The following is a 21,139-nucleotide window of genomic DNA, read 5'->3' on the forward strand; positions in this document are numbered from 1 at the left end:
AGTAAATTAGTCAAAACCATTACTTGAGCAATGGGCAACAACTATAAGGCGTCCTACCGGTATGTTATTATCAATAGATACCCTAGGGAATAGCAGGCCCATGTGAATTATGTTCATCTGAAAATGTCCTACTTCAACCTGCTCAATGTGCGTTATATGAAAAAGTATTATCAGTGAAGGATATTCAAAAGATCTAAGCTGGAATGGGAGCCCATAAGAAAAGGGCTCAGCTGAGTAACCAATCAACCCGGAAATACTTTCTCTGACACCCACCTTCTGACCAGTGGCCAATGACCCTCAACTTCCTGGTTACTTTTTTTTACCACTTTTTCTCCCCAATTGGTAATTACAGTCTCGTCCCATCTCCGCAAACCCCGTATGGACTCGGGAGAGGCGAAGGTCGAGAGCCATGTGTCCTCAGAAACAGGACCGTGCCAAGCCGCACTGCTTTTTGACACACTGCTCGCTTAACCCGGAGCCAGCTGCACCAATGTGTCGGAGGAAACACTACACCTGGCGACCGCTGTTAGCTTGCAGGCACCCGGCCCGCCACAAGGAGTCACTAGAGTATGATGGGACAAGGACATCCCGGCCAGCCAAACCCTCTACTAACCCGGACGATGCTGGGCCAATTGTGCGCCAACTCATGGGCCTCCCGGTCATGGCCGGCTGGGGTCGAATCCAGGTCTGTAGTGATGCCTCAAGCACTGAGATGCACAGTGGTCTAAGGCACTGCGCCACCTAGGAGGCCCCAACTTCCTGGTTACTTAACAATTGAGGTCAATGCTGAGGTAAGGCTGAGCCATAGAGATAGATGACTCATCTTTGTATCTGTGCCATTATTGTGTCTGTGACAGTATGGGCAGCTCCATTGAGGCTACAACCCATAGGAATCCCCACCCAGTTGACTTTGACTACTTTAAAATGGCAGAAGCATGATGGAAGCCCTCAACAGCGCTGCCCCATGCTAAAACAACCTTTTGACTGCTAGAGGCCTCTATCATTCTCTATGCTCTTCACTCATAGGAATCCCCACCCAGTTGACTACTTTAAAATGCTGGAAGCCCTCAATGACAATGCTAAAACAGGTTATATCCATAATGAGTCCTCTATCTATCTCTATGGGTCGAGCTGCTAATAAGCTTAAGGGGACTTTTATAGGACATGGAGGCTTTGTGCAGAGTAAGCCAAGCACACACACATACCGTACCCATTCGCAGCCAAATCTCCATTCATACTTTACTCCACCTCCTGGTTGCATTTATTTTACTGGAGTAGCCTACAGGCAGCCACCCACTTACAATGTAGCTAGTGTCTACTGTGGCTAATGGCTACAATTGAGCTATTCCTGATAAAGACAGTTTGGTACTTTTTCTCATGGCAGCAGATCTTATCTTCACCAACGAGTGGTGTTCTTTTGCCGGAGAGAACAGAGAAAGAATAGCGTTCTTCTGTGAACAGATATACTTTGTTTGTTCATGGAGAACTGAGAGCCATTCCTTTGATATCACACAAACTATTCTCAGTGTTGTGAATTCAGAGTACACAATAAATCACATAGAAGACAAACATTGTACAAATCCCCCTTTTAATTGTTTCAATTTCATTATATATAAATACACATTTACAGATCATTTTTGTCCATGAAAGACATCATGGTGAATAATGAATGACATAATGAAAGCATTGACAAAATTACAATCATCAATCATATTATTAGTGGCCGAGTCCCCATAGTCCCATGTTCTATATGGGAGTGATGACATGGGGACAGCCCTGGCCTTACACTCAAAGCAGATATACACTTACTGTCTGCCTGCCTGTTACTGTAGACCAGAGCTATGGTGGCCTAGCAAGTTAAGACATTGCCTAGTTCCTCTGTCAACCAGCTGAGACAGCCTAGCTCCTCTGTCAACCAGTTAAAACATAGCCTAGCTCCTCTGTCAACCAGTTAAAACATAGCCTAGCTCCTCTGTCAACCAGTTAAAACATAGCCTTGCTCCTCTGTCAACCAGTTAAAACATAGCCTAGCTCCTCTGTCAACCAGCTGAGACAGCCTAGCTCCTCTGTCAACCAGTTAAGACATAGCCTAGCTCCTCTGTCAACCAGCTGAGACAGCCTAGCTCCTCTGTCAACCAGTTGCTCCTTGGTAAGGACCACGTTGGCTAGCCTAGGGTTCGCTCTTCCCAACTGTCTGTCAACGTGTTTTATTAAAACAGCTCTTTCGGTTTGACATAAAAAAATAAATAAAGGACAATGTACATAATTTAAATGGGGTTGATTCTTAAAACATTTCCCATTCATAGGGATTCTCAAATAAATGTTATTTGCACGTGACAAGTGGTTGTGATTATTATTATTTACAGCAGATAAGGATCACCAGAATAAATATATTCCTCCTCTCTGAGCCCTGGGGCCAGATACTGTACTGTTATGTTTATTATGGTTTGTGAAAACACAACCAACAGTCTGAAATTTCAGGTGGGTTTTAGCTGTTACCTTATTAATATGAAGAGGTGAGAAAAGGTGCAATAATTCCAGTAACAAAATGATGCTGCTGATAGATCATGTCTATGTAAACACTCAGGAGAGAGCTACAAAAGATAAAATGGCTGCTTGACATCATTTGATGACATCATTTTAGTTTGCTTATCTTCAGGGTGGTTCTTCAGCCAAAACACAAGGTGGTTAAACGCCATGTACTAGCCCCTCTTCAGGAAACACAGAACGCCCTTTTCAAATTACAAACCACAACAACAAAAAAAACTGGGAGGGGGATGAATGACTGACTGACCTCAGCACTACAATGACCAAACCAACAACGATTTTGTACAATGCTACACACACACACACACACACACACGCACGCACGCACACACACCTGGGACTGACTGACTTTCAATGACAATATGACATTAATTCACTTCACTGTTTTCACTATTCTGATTACACAACATTGAGAAACCTCTGACTGCACCCCAGGGTTATAAAGAGAGCTGTACTTAAGTACAGATAAACTGCTGGTTGGGCGATCTTTACAGATCCTAACCCTGCTGTGGGACATTGTATCATCTCATCACTGAGACTAGTAGTCGTGCCTCTTCAGCCCATAAAACAATAAACATGGCAATCAGTCCACCAAAACCCCATGGAAAACAACCTGGTGTGTTACTTCTTAAAAGTCTAATATTCGTTGATGGGATATCTCTGTAGGCAGTACAATGAACAAAGCAGTCATCTAGGATGTGGCATAGCATGGTCTTTAGTGGCTAGGTCAAACAGACCCCTACAGTACATACCCACTCCCCTGTATCTCCATGTTACATCAGACTATGAGGAGAATGCAAAGCAAAACCACCATTTGAGATGGGAAACGTTTGATAAGTCGTTTGGTTGCAGTTAGCTGGCTGTAGTCAGTAGTCAGTTCCACCCAATACAGAGTGCATTGTACTGACTGTGGGTTTCAGTAAGCACTTGGCTGGACCCATGTTAGCCAACAGTCCACTGGAAATGATCATTTACCCACTTCACAGGTTTCAGAAGTGCATAATAGACCCAAATACATACATGCACCTCAATTAAACAATCCTCTCAGGTTGGCTCTAGTGGCATGAGGAGAAACGTCTCTTTGGGAGCTGACTGTTGAACACATGGAGTGAGTGGCATCTAGTTTGGCTTTGGTCGAACTAACATAATTATGACAGTTAGCAATTAAATTAAGCAATCAACACATTTTTCTTGTTTTATCCACCCGACATTTTCAGTTCTTGAATGTCTACTGTATCCAGCCCCACTCTTGGGTCTCTTTCAGGTGGCGGTGGAGGGGAGATCCCTGGTTGTGTGGCATACTACTGTAGGTGCACCTGCAGCTGGCGGTATCGCTGGCAGTGGTGGGGTGGTGGCTGTAGTACAGGGGTGTGGATGTATGGGGTATGTATTTGCCAGTGCTGTACAATAGGGGCATGCAGTTAATATGAAGCACATGCAATCTGTTTGGGAGCCTTTACTTCCTCTGATCCATGCTTTAGTCTCCGGGGAGGTGGAATGCTTGGCTCAGGCCATTTAAAACTCAGACTGAACTTAAAAAGAGAGAGTCTCCAATCCCACAGCGTTCTAACAGAGACAAGAGAGAGAAAGGGGGGATAGATGAGGGAGGATAGAAACGGAGGGATGAAATGGAGGGACAGAGTGTTCCAATCCTCAGTTTGGTGGATAGACAGACACATATCATGTCAGAAGGAGTCCTGGTCTCTTGGCAGCCTGCCGCTCATGTCCATTAAGTTAGATCTGTACCACAGTATGGGGGGGTTGACTAGCTGGCTGGTTGACTGGCACTAGTGACGGTTGGCCTGGCTGGCTGCTGGGGGCTCCAGTGTGGGGCCACAGGGGCCTGGCCGTGTCCGCCGTAGGGGAGGGCTCCAGCGGGTAGATGGGGCTGGGAGGGAAGGGTCACTGCTGGGGCTTGGAGGTGGGCTGGCTGGCTGCAGGCTGGGAGGTCTCTGGAACCTCGATGGCGATGGAATGTGGCTGGATCACAATAGGGGCACGAGGACCTGCAGGAAGACATTGAACTGTGTCAGACTCACTGGGGAAAATAATAACCCTCAATAGAGAAAAGTTAGCCAAGTGTCCCATGCCATAACGAGTAGGTAAAGGACTAGGCTACATATAGGCTATGTGCTCTATGAATGAATTTAGCTTCTGCATTCTCTAGGGTTTGTATGATACTGAAGGTCAAATTCTGAAGTCAAATGAAGAATTAACAGGCATGTACAGACAGGTAACAATGATCCCAATGCATTTCACACGTCAATGGCAATGACTTTGTAAACATATCAGGGTTCTGTAGATATAGACTAATGATGACCTGATGCCAATGAGGAAGACAATGCAGAAACATCCCTATAGGAACATCTGTCAAGTAATAGCCTGTTGTCTCAACTAGAAGCAATTCACATGGGAAGGTATTATTAGCAGGAGGCATGACCTAAAATTGGGCCCTTGTTTAACTGTTCTCAGGTGTAACCGGTCCTGAAATATTGAAAGCTCCACGAGGGTCATGTTCAGTAGGTGGAAAATGTTTTGAAACAAGGACGTGCTACCTGAGCGTGTCCAGTAAGGATACAGATTTTTGTTTTTCATCGCAAAACGTTTTGCTACGGTGTGCCCTACTGAACATGACCAAGTGTGTACCATGAACCTACCTGCCCTTCCCTGGCGATGCTCATCCACACTGTCACTTTCCTTATAGAGGACATCATCCATATGCAGCATAGAGGGAGAGCACAGAGCACTGCTTAGAAAGCACTTGTACTATTAGTTGGCTACTACCCCTACTATATCAGATTACAATATAATGATAGTAATAATATAGGACTATCTCAACATCATTATATAGCCATAGTCTCTTGAAGCTTCCAGCTATCACTTTCTTAATTCTAAAGAGAGACTCATAGACTGACATGTCAACAGGCATCATGGTGTTGAACAAACAGAGCACCAACAGAGAGGATGGCGCTGAGGAAGTAGATGTGAGGTGAGATGACAAACACATATGGCCGGATGTGACAGGACAGCAGTGACTCGTCTTAGGGGTATTGGTCTCTAGATCAGTGACAGATCTCAAATTAATCGATTTTAAATGCAGGCTGTAAACACAAGAAATGTGGATTAAGTCAAGGGGTATAAGTACTTTCTAAAGGTAATGTACCTCCACAAAAGGCCCCAGGGGGATCAAAGGGTTGTGTTAGCATGACAAACGGACTGTGCTTTTAGCACATATCCACAGGCTAGGTTTTCAACTAACCAGCCTGACATTATATTGATGTTTTTAATATGAATAGACGGCTACTGTTAATTGAAGGCATCTAATGTCTTGTGGGTTGAGTGAGTACTTGGCTGCTGTGGGGCCATGTTTTGTCTTGTGAAGTTAACTTGTTACATCCAATTAAAATGCCTAAAGCCGGTAGTACACAACACAATTCGGGCACCGATTTAGCTTTTCCAGATGAGATTGGAGACAAAATCCTCATTATTGCCTACTCGGGGCACTCGGCTGTCACCGACGCTCGTTTAATGTGAGCGGGTCAGAGACGCAATCTGAGGGCTACCGATCTCGTCTTGGAGCAGCCCCAGACATCGCAATATTTTCAAACATGTTGGATTTTATTGGTACAAAATTTGCAATGTTTTTGTAGTGTGCAACAACAAGTTTTGAGACCGGTGATCAGCAAAAGCCAATGAGCGCTCGCCAAAGAAACCAGTGAGACGATGACATTGTTTCGTGTCACCCAGAAGTTGTAGACTCTTTCGAGCAGGGGCCATGACTACTAGGATGCGTTTGTACTTGCCTTAAACCAAAGCGTCAACTCGTTTCAGCTCTGAAGTTCACAAGCAATAGAAATTTCAACTCTTGTTTGTCATGCGTCAATGTCTGACAGAAAACGTTTGAGACTGCTTTGAGCCACAGCTCATTCTGGCTACGTTAACAATCTAATCACATCATTGTTTTCGCGAGACTACGTGGTGGTATGGAGAATCCTCACGACCAAGTGAAGACTCTTGTAGTGTGTGACCCCCTTGTCTGTACCAGATGGTTTATTCTGCGCACCACCATATTGGCAAGACAAGAAACTACAGGAAAGACGTTCGTTTAACATGCGAGGCTCAGCGATGTTTGGATTTTGAAAGTCGTAGTGCACACCCGGCATAAGCGTCTCTGTGGTCTTACTGGTAAAGTAATGGGATACTGGGCATAGATTAGGCTATAGTTTAATGACCATAAACCATGCCTAATTAATAGAGATTACATCCACTTTATCACCAAGGCAGAAAATAGTTACTACAGATACATTCACGATGGACCAAACACAGACAAAATACTGATCAATTAACTGAAATGATTGTTATTGAGTTGCTCCATCCATAGCAAAATTAGGTCCACTACATTATAAATACACAGAAGGCAAGCTCATACATGCAGCCATGCTCAAAACATTCTGAAGCAACAGCCATGACATCATGCAACTCAACACTGACAGGCAAACAGAATGGATGGTTAATGAGTCAGTCAAACAAACAGCTGAACATAGTACAAAGGCACCGTGTGTCACTATGAGCAAACACAGTCTGGTGAAACGGGTTGGTCTGGGGCGTGGCAACGTGCACAGGAAGCGGGACGGATGGACACGATGCAGCTGGGTTGAGTACAGCAAGTACATTAGGGAGACGGGGGGCTTACGAGTCATTTAGACTCCGGCAACGTTTCGCCTGGGTTCTCAGCAGCCACTGGCCTGGTCAGGTTGTCAACCACTGGATTGGCAGGGTCTAGGCTGTTGGCAGGGTCTAGGCAGTTGGCAGGGCCTAGGCTGATGCTCTCAGCCACAGGACTCGTTACAGCTATAGGTACGGCTACAGGTATGGGCTGCACAATGATTACCGTGTCACCTGGTGGATGAAAACACAAACGTACAGAAACACCTTTCTGTAAGAATGAGATAAACCAGGCCTACTCATTGGGCCAGAGTATACTGATATGTTATCCCCACACCCATACTGCCCTGAGGCTGTTAGCTTGTCATGTTTGGTTTGGTTTTTAGTTACTGTAAATGAAGCGCAGTTCCTGTTTTTGTGTGATACGGTGAGGAGATTTTTCATATCATCTAGGTATTCGCCTGAACATGTTGTGAATATCTCTGAAACCAATAGCATTGTCATTTTGCTTGTAAAGCCTTATACTGAAAGTTCAAATGGTGTCATAGTCACTTGGGCTAAGGGTCGTGACTATGGGGTCACCATGGTCACTCCTCAGAACAAAAAACAAGACAATTAGGAGTCTAGTCCTTGGGACTGTTTTCTATTGAGTGATCTGCTGTGTGAAGAGGCAACATGAGTGAAGGAGCTGAGAGTCCTGTCCTCAGACCAACCAGTTAAGGACACGACACAAGAGGCCGAGGCAGAGAGCATCCTCTGAGATCTGACAGGATTACATGCATCTTCCTCATCTCGCCTCTGTCCCAGCCCCTGTCCCTGTTCTGGGGACCACTGATGGGAGAGGATAAAACAAAGAGCTTCTTGTTGGAAGAAAAGAAACACTGTTGACATCTCTACCTGTTAATGTCGACATGTTATTGCACACTGTTCTGACACTGCATCCATAGCTTTTACACATCCAAAAATACCAAACAACATTATATTATATTACCCATTCTGGTAAAGGAGCATTGTGAAACAAGGCACATTTCAGCACTAGCAGACAATAAATTATCAACATCTAATTTAGTGAGACTGAGGAGAGTGATAATTATAATTTCAACATGGTAGAAAAAATATTTAAATAAATGTCAGAGCTAGGGCTATAACTGGATAATGTCCTCATGACATGAACCAGCAGTCTCTCAGTCAGAGTATGAGTAGCTATAAATACCTGCACATCAAGGTAATCTAAGGGCTAGCCTGCAGCCTCTACCTCCTGTGCAGGACCAGGTGCTGTAGACCCAGAGTCCTGCCTAGCTGGAGTAGACACTGGTGCCCCCCCCTCCATTCCCTCATCCCCTCCTCCCCATCCCTGTTTGGCTGCTCTGGCCCCATCTGTGCTCTGCTGTTTCCCTGCCTCTCCTCCCTCTTCTTTCTCCCTCTGAAAGGAAGTGACAGCGTTAAGTCAGGCTGAAAAACCGACATCTGCGAGGCGGCCTGTCGCTGAGGTAGTGTGTAGGGGCACCAGGACCCAGGAGAAGGGCCAACACAGAGGAATTGGGGGGCACACTGTATTTATCCTGTTACCCTCCTCATGAGCTCTATCCCACCTATAGTAGTCTATACTATACAATAGAAAAATGGCTATGTGCACTAGCATACTTAGTTTATTACCCAATGCCAAACAGTCCCCAGCCTACCTACTAGCGCCCAAAACATTCTACCGCATACTACCTGCCACCAACCCAAAATATCCCCCCCCATTTAAAAACTCCCCCGTCCCCTCCCAGCGTGGTCTCACCTCTGTCCGTCTCAGCTTTGATCTGGGCCTCCAGGTCCTCTGGGTCCACGTACTGGTAGTGATCATCCTCCTCCGGCGGCTTGCACTTCCCACAGCAGAAACAGCAGCAGCAACAGCAGCAGCAGCAGGAGAAGACGGTGCAGCACACAGCCATGGTCTGCAGCACAAGGGCATAACACAAACACACAGCATTATCAGTATGGAGCTTCTCCCGATCACATATACCCAGCCGGGACAGTCACCCGCTGTCTTCCTGCTCACAGGAGAACTTATGTCTAGCCTCAGATCTACAGGGTGATCCAGTGAGAGAAGCTAGGGGATATCAGCAGCAGAGACAGTGAAATACATGTGGATGCTCTCAATAATCCTACTGTACCAAGCATTTCTAGGGTATATATAAGTGGAGTGGTTTTGTTTCTCCCTGAAATGTTCCTTTGCTTTGTAGGTAAAAGAGTGAGGTTTGTGAGACAGTCGGTGGATCTTCATCACTGCATCTAGACCTCTCTACTTACTCTACTCAGCATCTGAGTGACTGAGCACAACTACACAGAACACAATTCTAAATAAAGACTGCTTTGCAACTGGAGCCATCTGTCTGACTGAAACAAAAAAACACAGTACACTGACAGGTTCAGAGGGAGGTAACTATGAGACTTGTCAAAGCAATTATAAACAAATACTTATATACTGTCAATGTACTCCCAACAGGGATTACAGTAGGCTGTCTAATGCATGGAGAAGACAGTACTAGACAGTGAATTCTATCCATAACAATGTCTAATAAAATCCCAGTAGCTCTTAGTGTGATGAGTGATGTTGCTGTGAAAGAAGTCCAGTCAGTATGTCATCACTGAGACAGTCAGCTGGGAGAGTGGGGCTACTCACTCCCACTGTCGGAGGTTACAGCACTACTGACTACACCCCTGATAACCTAATATATTACCCTGTACGACTAAAGGTGGTCTGGAGGGTTATGAGGTACTCTCTCTCTCACCTTAAACCACCACTTGGACATGAGGAAGTAGTATTTAACGCTCTCCTCTCCAAACTGCTCGGACACATAGAGGCCCATGGAGCCGTACTCGTCGTAGATCCTCCTCTTGCCATCATCGTTCAGGATGGAGTTGGCGTTGTTGATCTCTTTAAACTTATCTGCAGCCTCTGGGTTGTCTGGGTTCTTGTCTGGGTGGTACTTCAACGCTAGTTTCCTGTAAATAGATGGACGGATGAATAAATTAATCTCAGTCCACACCACCACATACACATTTCACAAAACTCAATCCTATAAAGAGCTTATACCTCATTAAAAGTAATTGTTCTTTGTCTGATGGACCAACTCCTGAATAAAGCTGATCATTAACTTGCTCCGGGGAAATGGAGAAACAGGCTTACAGGTTATGTGGCTATAACGACCAGAGACAGGCTGAGTGTTACCTGTAGGCTCTCTTGACGTCCTCAGCGGAAGCTCCTTTCTCCAGGCCGAGCACCTTGTACAAGCTCTCCCCTGTGGTGGACATCTTCCTCTGGGGGCCTGGCCGGTTTGGCTCAGTTGCGCCTGTGCCTGTCGTGGCCATGGCTGAAGTCTGCCAAGATATACAGTCACACAGGAGGTTAGCACTAAGTCACACACACAAAGTGTGGAACTGAGTAGGTTGTCACTGTAGCAATAGAGACAAACACCCTGCAGTATTTACCTGACCTGTTCTTAAATCTTGACATTATTTGTCCAAGTAGTAACTACATGTGTGTGTGTGTGTGTGTACTGTCTGTAGCCATAATCATCACAGTATTATAGCCTGGTAGACAGACACAGATGTTGTGACATTGCTTTGCCTAGAACACCATAGGGAACTGGAATACTTCCAGCGCCGACAGAGATGGCCGCCTCGCTTCGCGTTCCTAGGAAACTATGCAGTGTTTTGTTTTTTTACGTGTTATTTCTTACATTAGTACCCCAGGTCATCTTAGGTTTCATTACATACAGTCGAGAAGAACTACTGAATATAAGATCAGCGTCAACTCACCATCAGTACGACCAAGAATATGTTTTTCGCAACGCGGATCCTGTGTTCTGCCTTTCACCCAGGACAACGGAATGGATCCCATGCAGCGACCCAAAAAAACGACTCCGAAAAAGAGGGAAACGATGCGGTCTTCTGGTCAGACTCCGGAGACGGGCACATCGTGCACCACTCCCTAGCATCCTTCTCGCCAATGTCCAGTCTCTTGACAACAAGGTTGATGAAATCCGAGCCAGTCTAGCATTCCAGAGGGACATCAGAGACTGTAACGTTCTTTGCTTCACGGAAACATGGCTCACTGGAGAGACGCTATCGGGGGCGGTGCAGCCAGCGGGTTTCTCCACGCATCGCGCCGACAGAAACAAACATCTTTCTGGTAGGAAGAGGGGCGGGGGCGTATGCCTTATGGCTAACGAGACATGGTGTGATGAAAGAAACATACAGGAACTCAAATCCTTCTGTTCACCTGATTTAGAATTCCTCACAATCAAATGTAGACCGCATTATCTACCAAGAGAATTCTCTTCGATTATAATCACAGCCGTATATATCCCCCCCCAAGCAGACACATCGATGGCTCTGAAAGAACTCTATTTGACTCTTTGCAAACTGGAATCCATTTATCCGGAGGCTGCATTCATTGTTGCTGGGGATTTTAACAAGGCTAATCTGAAAACAAGACTCCCTAAATTTTATCAGCATATCGATTGCGCAACCAGAAGTGGAAAAACCTTGGATCATTGTTACTCTAACTTCCGCGACGCATATAAGGCCCTGCCCCGCCCTCCTTTCGGAAAAGCTGACCACGACTCCATTTTGTTGATCCCTGCCTACAGACAGAAACTAAAACAAGAGGCTCCCACGCTGAGGTCTGTCCAACGCTGGTCCGACCAAGCTGACTCCACACTCCAAGACTGCTTCCATCACGTGGACTGGGACATGTTTCGTATTGCGTCAGATAACAATATTGACGAATACGCTGATTCGGTGTGCGAGTTCATTAGAACGTGCGTTGAAGATGTCGTTCCCATAGCAACGATTAAAACATTTCCTAACCAGAAACCGTGGATTGAAGGCAGCATTCGCGTGAAACTGAAAGCGCGAACCACTGCTTTTAATCAGGGCAAGGTGACTGGTAACATGACCGAATACAAACAGTGCAGCTATTCCCTCCGCAAGGCTATCAAACAAGGAAAGCGTCAGTACAGAGACAAAGTAGAATCTCAATTCAACGGCTCAGACACAAGAGGCATGTGGCAGGGTCTACAGTCAATCACGGACTACAAGAAGAAATCCAGCCCAGTCACGGACCAGGATGTTCTGCTCCCAGGCAGACTAAATAACTTTTTTGCCCGCTTTGAGGACAATACAGTGCCACTGACACGGCCTGCAACGAAAACATGCGGACTCTCCTTCACTGCAGCCGAGGTGAGTAAGACATTTAAACGTGTTAACCCTTGCAAGGCTGCAGGCCCAAACGGCATCCCCAGCCGCGCCCTCAGAGCATGCGCAGACCAGCTGGCCGGTGTGTTTACGGACATATTCAATCAATCCCTATACCAGTCTGCTGTTCCCACATGCTTCAAGAGGGCCACCATTGTTCCTGTTCCCAAGAAAGCTAAGGTAACTGAGCTAAACGACTACCGCCCCGTAGCACTCACTTCCGTCATCATGAAGTGCTTTGAGAGACTAGTCAAGGACCATATCACCTCCACCCTACCCGACACCCTAGACCCACTCCAATTTGCTTACCGCCCAAATAGGTCCACAGACGATGCAATCTCAACCACACTGCACACTGCCCTAACCCATCTGGACAAGAGGAATACCTATGTGAGAATGCTGTTCATCGACTACAGCTCGGCATTCAACACCATAGTACCCTCCAAGCTCGTCATCAAGCTCGAGACCCTGGGTCTCGACCCCGCCCTGTGCAACTGGGTACTGGACTTCCTGACGGGCCGCCCCCAGGTGGTGAGGGTAGGCAACAACATCTCCACCCCGCTGATCCTCAACACTGGGGCCCCACAAGGGTGTGTTCTGAGCCCTCTCCTGTACTCCCTGTTCATCCACGACTGCGTGGCCACGCACGCCTCCAACTCAATCATCAAGTTTGCGGACGACACAACAGTGGTAGGCTTGATTACCAACAACGACGAGACTGCCTACAGGGAGGAGGTGAGGGCCCTCGGAGTGTGGTGTCAGGAAAATAACCTCACACTCAACGTCAACAGAACTAAGGAGATGATTGTGGACTTCAGGAAACAGCAGAGGGAACACCCCCCTATCCACATCGATGGAACAGTAGTGGAGAGGGTAGCAAGTTTTAAGTTCCTCGGCATACACATCACAGACAAACTGAATTGGTCCACTCACACAGACAGCATCGTGAAGAAGGCGCAGCAGCGCCTCTTCAACCTCAGGAGGCTGAAGAAATTCGGTTTGTCACCAAAAGCACTCACAAACTTCTACAGATGCACAATCAAGAGCATCCTGGCGGGCTGTATCACCGCCTGGTACGGCAACTGCTCCGCCCACAACCGTAAGGCTCTCCAGAGGGTAGTGAGGTCTGCACAACGCATCACCGGGGGCAAACTACCTGCCCTCCAGGACACCTACACCACCCGATGTTACAGGAAGGCCATAAAGATCATCAAGGACATCAACCACCCGAGCCACTGCCTGTTCACCCCGCTATCATCCAGTAGGCGAGGTCAGTACAGGTGCATCAAAGCTGGGACCGAGAGACTGAAAAACAGCTTCTATCTCAAGGCCATCAGACTGTTAAACAGCCACCACTAACATTGAGTGGCTGCTGCCAACACACTGACACTGACACTGACTCAACTCCAGCCACTTTAATAATGGGAATTGATGGGAAATGATGTAAATATATCACTAGCCACTTTAAACAATGCTACCTTATATAATGTTACTTACCCTACATTATTCATCTCATATGCATACGTATATACTGTACTCTATATCATCGACTGCATCCTTATGTAATACATGTATCACTAGCCACTTTAACTATGCCACTTTGTTTACATACTCACCTCATGTATATACTGTACTCGATACCATCTACTGTATCCTGCCTATGCTGCTCTGTACAATCACTCATTCATATATCCTTATGTACATATTCTTTATCCCCTTACACTGTGTATAAGACAGTAGTTTTGGAATTGTTAGATAGATTACTTGTTGGTTATTACTGCATTGTCGGAACTAGAAGCACAAGCATTTCGCTACACTCGCATTAACATCTGCTAACCATGTGTATGTGACAAATAAAATTTGATTTGATTTGATTTGAACAGCCCTGCCTAGAATATCCCATCTCATAAACCCAATGTCAATACAAGGATACTAATAAAAAAAAAGTATGAACCAGCAAAACACAAGGATATAGCATTCAGCGGTTTATGTTTAAACAATTTCTGCACACATATGTAAGAACTGGGCCTACACACAACCCTTACAAATCCTTTTAAACCACAATACACTTAGCGCAGATGAATTTGGGATTAAGCTCCAAGACTGCGTGTAGTGAAGTGCAGTAGCATGTGTTAAACATGAATAATGCATCACAACTGTGGAACCTCCATCTAAAATCCCTGTGATTAAAACAAAGCAGAAGGCCAGCAGTGAGACTCCAACGCTCCACACAGCCCCACATTCTGCTGAACAGGACAATAGCCCTGCTGTGGCACACACACACCACATCACACTCAGCCACGCACACTGTGACTACTGGTGACTAGTAATGCCCTGGGCAGGCCTGAGCTAAAGGCGATTACATTTTGCAGATCTTGCACAGATTACTCACACAAGTCAACACAGGGCAATCCTAGACTGGCCCTGGAGAGATGGGCCTGAACAGCCAGCACTGCACAGAGACAGGCTTAGGAGGCTTGGCTGGGGAGGAACCTGTAGTCTACAGGTTGTTGCAAGGGGGAACAGTAAATGGTGGCAAAAGGCTACAAGCAGTAGCAGAGTAGCAGTAAACTACACTACCTGCCCATTTCCCTTTGATTCCCTTCAGGCTGGTGTTGTCCCAATACTGAGAAGGTGGTCTCTGTAATTACCTTTGTCTTACTGGTCAATCTCCAAGTCAAGGATTTCTATCTGCTTAACAACCACCAAACCTTACTCACACACTTCCAAAGCTTGGACAAGCAGAAACATTTAGCCAGCAAAGCTTGTGTTCGACCATTAATTACCTCTGCTATCCAGCCTGTCTGTCGGCCATTCACACAAACTGTTCACACCCCTCTTATTGGTTGAGAGAGTTTCGCAGGTTTAAAGCTCGTTTCCTGCAATTCCACACATTTTGTCATGGGGTGCAATGAAAATGTTGCAGTTTAAAGCAAATTTTCTTGCAATTCTATACATTTTGCCATGTCTAATGTGTATTCATGTGATATTAGAGTGACAATATACAACAATATCTATGGGCTAAAAAAATAATAAAAAAATAAATACAAAAATGGACTAGTAGATCTGGACATTTCTGACAAGTTATAAATAGTTCTCTTAGGTATACAATGGCTAACATGACAAGAGGAACTGATGATACACTACCCAATTTAGAAATTGCACCTTGTGCCTTCTACTACTACGACTTTCAAGAGTAAGTTTAAAGCCGGACTGAGTTCCTTTAAAAATGTATAATAATAATAATAATAATAATAATAAGGGCCCCACAGTTTGGGAACTGCTGTCCTAAGGGAGAAAAACTGAAGGCACCTTTTCATTAACACACAGATCCCTTGATTCCTGGAAGAGATGTGACATGATGTGTGTTTATGATTATGCTTTGGTTATGGTCATTACACTGTTTCTGGGTTATAAAATGTAGGCCAGCAAGTAAGGCCAAGTGGTTTTTCCCTGTGTGTTCCACACTGGCACATGTCAAACGTTGTGAAAGAGTAAAATGTGTGCATCCAGGTAGGTTTGGGTTGTATCGAGATTTCCATATGGTCTTCTCTCGTACCGGGAATTACTGTATTACCGGCATAGCACACAAGGGGGCACTAAAAATGCATAAAAAGCCCATTGGGCCTCTATTACCAGAATGCTAACGGAATTAGCAAAAACGAATAGTGAAATCAGACGCCGTTAGCTGAAAGCTAGAGCAAAAAAAGAGAAAAAACGAATTGCAAAGACAAGCAAATCAAGCTCAAAGTTATTCAAGCATTGCTAGTAACTGGAATGGAAGGAAGAGCAGCATGTGTACACGGAGCAGATAGGAGAAGAAAGAAGGAGAAAGAAAAAAACACTAGTAGGAAGCATAGGGAAAAATAGCAGTTGTACAGATAACTCATCCAGAGCTTGTGGACTTCTGGCAGAAAGCCATTATATGATGGCAAACATTTACTAGTGAATTGCATACGAGTGTAACTTCATCACCTTGTGCGCCGCAAAACAGAGACTCGTCAATAGATCTAGAACGCTATGGACTCACCAGCTCGCTTTCTCCTGTTGTGCTGTTTACAAACACGTGGCTGGCTCAACTGTTCTGGAGAACTATGGTAAGTATCATAATTTTAAATAATGTGACAGGTGAAATAAAGAACGCAATCTGCTTTATCTCCTAAGGTATTGCACAAGTTGACTGCAGGTAATAACTTAAAAGTAGCTACAAATATTTAAATTATGTGAAAAACTTCAAATAAATAGTTTCGACAGTATTGAAAAACCATCCTGTGTCTTTTCCAAATAAAACGGTCTTCGGTATACCGCAAGAGGCTTCTGTGGGTTAGCGAGAGTAGACATGGCCCAACACCTGTCAAAGCCACCATTTGACACTCTGGAAAAGACGGCAGCCCGGGAGCACTTCTAGCTTGGGTGTGAAACGGTCTGGTCACAGGCTCTGACAAGCGCTACCTAATAGGCTAGTCCATCACACAGGCTCTGACAAGCTTTACCTAGTCGGCTAGTCCCTGGCCTGGCTACACCATCTCTTCTCTTACCTAGCTGAGACTGAGCCAAGGGAACCCCTGGCTAAGATGATACACAGGCAAGGCCGGGTGCGTGAGTTGGTCTTCATACTCAACATGTCATCAGGGTTCATGACCCCTGACAGGTCACCCCTGATGTGGAACTTTCTCACACTAATATGCAAAAATGCCTAAATAAAGCACAAAGACTGGATTAATGGAAGAAGAGTGATTTATCTAAGCCTAACTAACAATTTAATTGACCCTACTTGCTAAATATATCAACAAGTCAGAGATGGAAAGATCAAACAAATTTGAAGAACAGCCACTGTGACAGCCAAATTATCTTAATGTGAAAGAGAAAACACAGAGGCAGCAGCACTCAAGCAGCCTACTGTCAGTGCTGGGCTTAATCAAGGGTATTTTGCATTCTTTTGCAATCCTCTTGTTTCTCACAGAAGGCCATTTCTTTGTTGCCTTTTCAAGTGATTCAAGAGCTGAATGTTGTTCTTACCGAACTTTCATAAACATCCAAGGGATGAGAGCTGCTTCAGGACATTTAGAAACAACTACTTCCGTACCTTGTCAATGGAAAATGATCATATCTGATTTTATTTGCCACCATAAACTTTAACAACAACAACCTCTGATTTAAGGTTGAAACCTGAGATATATAAAATACAAGTCTCTAGGCATAGAACATTGCTACAATGTTAAACATGCTTCAGTGGGGGGTAAGGACAACTCAATGACCAAGACAAGTAGTAGGACAGACTAGCATTTCAACATCAAACCGACCCAAAAACTGGAACTGGGCTTGACTAACTTTTTTTTGCCACTTGTCTTTTGGACTTGTACAACACATATTTGTTCACTTGTCCCAAAGAAATGATATCATTGTATGGTGCAAGTAACCACTTATTTTACTATAGTGAAAAATACAAAAATGTAGGCTACACGCTTCCTATTGGCTTCTTTGCATATTCAAACCGGTATTAAAATACAACACTGCCTCTTTAAGGCTCTCCTGGAGGATGGTTGGCCACCCTTTCAACATTACAACTAAATACGTTTGTAATTTTGTATGTCTACCATTCAAAACAGACTCCGGGACGACAGATCCAAAATTCATACAACCACCGCACATAAACACATTCAAAAAAGCAATGAGGCTGATGCAACAGATCAGAACGTATATCATAAAATGTTGATAAAGTGGTATTTCTTCATATTATATGTTCAACAATACGCACACGGTTCTAGGCTATTATCCAACGTTCCAAATTCTATTAGGGGAAACATCACTCAAAAGCGCGAGCGGTTTAACGTGACAGAGCAGCCCCAAAGGCCGGCAGATGGCGATATTGAGTTAATCTTACCGTCCAAACGCATTGTATGCAGCTGGCAATGGCAATACACTCATATCCCCAGTGGAACGGTTCATCCCTAAAACATTCTCCATTCCGGCTGCAAAAGCTTTGATTTCCTCAAATGTATTCAATGCGTGAAGGCGTGATAAAAACCGGGGAAATATGCGTACTTTCCTTACGTAACAATTATGTTTGCAGCAGTCGGTTGTTTTAGCAGTCCACTGAATGCGGGGTACAATATCAGGAAGTAGCATTCCTTGGCATTAGACACTAGCATGGTGGTAAAAAATTGTGTTTCAAAAGAAAATATGATTATTTTTCCTGTATTTTTCCCTGCGTTCTCGCCATTAAATAAAGTTGAGGAAATCAAAACCTTTGCAGTCTGAAATGAGAATGTTTAAGGCACAAACCAGTCCACGGGGGATACAAGGGTATTGAAGGTTGCACAAAGTACAATGAGTTTGGACGGTAAAATGAACTCTCAATATCGCCATCTGACGACCTTTGGGCTAGTGACGGAGATGAAAATATACATTTGAAATTAAGAATGCGAAATCTAAAGATGCATCAACTACCATGAGTTACTGATAGACTAGGATAATGTATTTGGCTGCTGGACAATAAAATAAAGTTGATTTAAAAACCAACAGAACGTGAGAAATGTGCTGGTTTCAATGGCATATTAAGTGTTTATAAAATATTTCCCTCAACATTTCTATGGACGTATTTGGCTAGGCTACTTTGAAACAAGGTAAGACATGCTTTAGAAAATAACAAAAAAATTATAGGTTTTAAACTAGGTTTATGGAATAAATAGTTTTAAAATGCTGACCGCCTCTGCTCAAATTCAAAGTGGGTGATGTGTGGTGCGTTTACTGGCATTTCGCCTCTATATGTCATTAAAAGTCTCATTAAAGTTGGCCTACATTTTCTGGCACTTCATGTCAGCATTGGTTTGGACATGAGGCTGTAGCCAATATGCATAGGCTATCACCTACACCAGGATTTCCCAAACTCTGTCCTGCCCCCCCCCCCCCCTTTGTATTTATGTACATTAAAAAATAGACTAATATTATTCCAATGTTGTCCTCTGATCGGTGTAATTGTTTGATATTGTAATGTGTGATTTTTTTTTGTGTCACTTGTCCATTTGAACAATTTTAATCTATAGTCTTGTCGGATGGACAAAAGGACCAGCTTTAATGTCGAGCCCTGTGGGGAATTGTGTAATTGCTGGCTGCTACAAATACTTGATGCAAAATTGACATAATCTATGACTAATCTGTAAAATACCACACCAGGATTTTGCTATGACACCTCACATTTGACCTCACAACAGCTGGGCCAAAAGGGATTTGGAAGACTGACATCATGGCGGTAAAATATCTACATTAACCATCACCAACCTATACTAGTTATGTTGACCAAAGGCAAAAACAGGAACCGTTTGAGCCATCTATTCTGTGACAGGAGATTGAAGAAACACACCGTATCTACGTGTTGCTATGACACACATGGCAGTGAGGGCAGGCAAGGGTGTGATCAAAATAAAAGACAATACATTATGCAATAGCTAGCTCACACGAGATGAAACCCGATAGCTGTAGCTACAGATTAGCGATTGCGATAGAATAATCCATGCAATCATAATTGTTTCTTATATAGTAAGGAATGTAGGGTTTTTATAGTTTGTTGGGTGTCTTGTAACCACTGCTGTGTCCTTGTACAATATAACGTTATAAAGACATTCCATGGTCCTTGCACAACCGTAATCCCTTGCTAATCTCCACTTTCCATTTTTACATCGTCTTTTCCCCATGCAAGAAGAATCTAACGTTGGCTAACTAGCTACATATGCAGTGCTAGGTAGAAAGCTACAGTAATGTGAACTAGTAACGACACTGCAATTATCTTTGCACCTAGCTATTGTGGCGTTTGCTCGAGATATGCAGATGCTAGTTAGCTAAAATAACCCAGGCACTGGCCAAAATGTTTTACTAACGAAACTAGCTGTCAATGAATGTTGTCAATAACATTTGTGGAGCCGCAGTTGTACCGTTAGCTGGCTATTAGCCAACTATTTAAAAAATATGAACGCTTATAAGGTTTTTGGTTAGTAATGAGAAGCTGGTGGATAAACTGATACTTCAAAATGTTTCAATTGCAAAAGTCGACGGGCTGCTCAGCTGACCGTCACGACCGCTAATTTAGCCAACTAACGTTAGCGACGCTGATGTCAGAATTAGTTAACCATGCATTTTCACTCTAATAAATGTTCCCTGAAACAAGCGTGCGTCCAAACAACGTATTTAACCAACCCAATATCAATCTGCAACCGCATGCCAGAGTAGTTTGTAACGTTACAGCCTAACGCAACGATGTCCGTGGGATTCTGGACTGTCCTCGCGACCAGACCCCACACTTGCTCGCTGGCTCAGTAGCTAGCCAAAACCGACTGGTGTAGCTTGAAAAAAATAAGCTCTCGTGGCTCAGGTTAGGGCGACTTTACGACGTATCTTACCTTGTGCAAATTGGAAGAGGTATATTTCGCTGTGGCATAGAGGCATCCACTTTGTATGTCAAGATTGCCAGACAATGTGTCAATGTATCCGCCCCTCCTAAAAATGCTAGCTACTACAGTTTCAGTACCATTAGCCCCAGTGGACAAGGGACGCCTGATTGCTTCTGAGACGAGGGCTTCAACCAATGAACAGCGTCTTCATATCCTTACACAAATTTGGCGCTTGTGAAATTCACGTTAAAAAAAAAAAAAAGTTTTTTTCTACCTACTGTAATTCTGTGTTC

General features: G+C 44.4%; 1 protein-coding gene across 5 annotated transcripts; it reads right to left on the reverse strand.

The window, feature by feature from the left end:
- Positions 1 to 1,567: 1,567 nt before the first annotated feature.
- Positions 1,568 to 21,024, reverse strand: LOC139415162 (DnaJ (Hsp40) homolog, subfamily C, member 5 gamma a). 5 transcript variants are annotated; one of them, XM_071163036.1, is made up of 7 exons: positions 20,856 to 20,990; positions 10,430 to 10,578; positions 9,990 to 10,203; positions 8,996 to 9,152; positions 7,241 to 7,446; positions 5,205 to 5,244; positions 1,571 to 4,553 (listed from the first exon to the last, which is right to left on the reverse strand). In XM_071163036.1, exons 2-5 carry the CDS (start codon positions 10,567 to 10,569, stop codon positions 7,244 to 7,246), a joined length of 714 nt encoding a protein of 237 aa, XP_071019137.1. In that variant the 5' UTR covers positions 10,570 to 10,578; positions 20,856 to 20,990; the 3' UTR covers positions 1,571 to 4,553; positions 5,205 to 5,244; positions 7,241 to 7,243. The 5 variants fall into 5 exon arrangements, with proteins under 5 accessions (XP_071019141.1, XP_071019137.1, XP_071019139.1 ...); XM_071163040.1 differs by lacking the exon at positions 5,205 to 5,244 and having other exon boundaries at positions 1,568 to 4,553; positions 20,856 to 21,024; XM_071163039.1 differs by lacking the exon at positions 7,241 to 7,446 and having other exon boundaries at positions 4,469 to 4,553; positions 20,856 to 20,973.
- Positions 21,025 to 21,139: the final 115 nt, after the last annotated feature.

Source organism: Oncorhynchus clarkii, chromosome 8, assembly GCF_045791955.1.
Source record: "Oncorhynchus clarkii lewisi isolate Uvic-CL-2024 chromosome 8, UVic_Ocla_1.0, whole genome shotgun sequence".
NCBI lineage: Eukaryota > Metazoa > Chordata > Actinopteri > Salmoniformes > Salmonidae > Oncorhynchus > Oncorhynchus clarkii.

Coding starts and splice junctions, on each gene's coding strand:
- LOC139415162 (XM_071163040.1), bottom strand. CDS start 10,569: ATGGCCACGACAGGCACAGGCGCAACTGAGCCAAACCGGCCAGGCCCC. Junction 9,153..9,989: donor TGTCCAAGTGGTGGTTTAAG/GTGAGAGAGAGA, acceptor CTTGTGCTGCAG/ACCATGGCTGTGTGCTGCAC. Junction 7,447..8,995: donor CAAAGCTGAGACGGACAGAG/GTGAGACCACGC, acceptor TTCATCCACCAG/GTGACACGGTAATCATTGTG.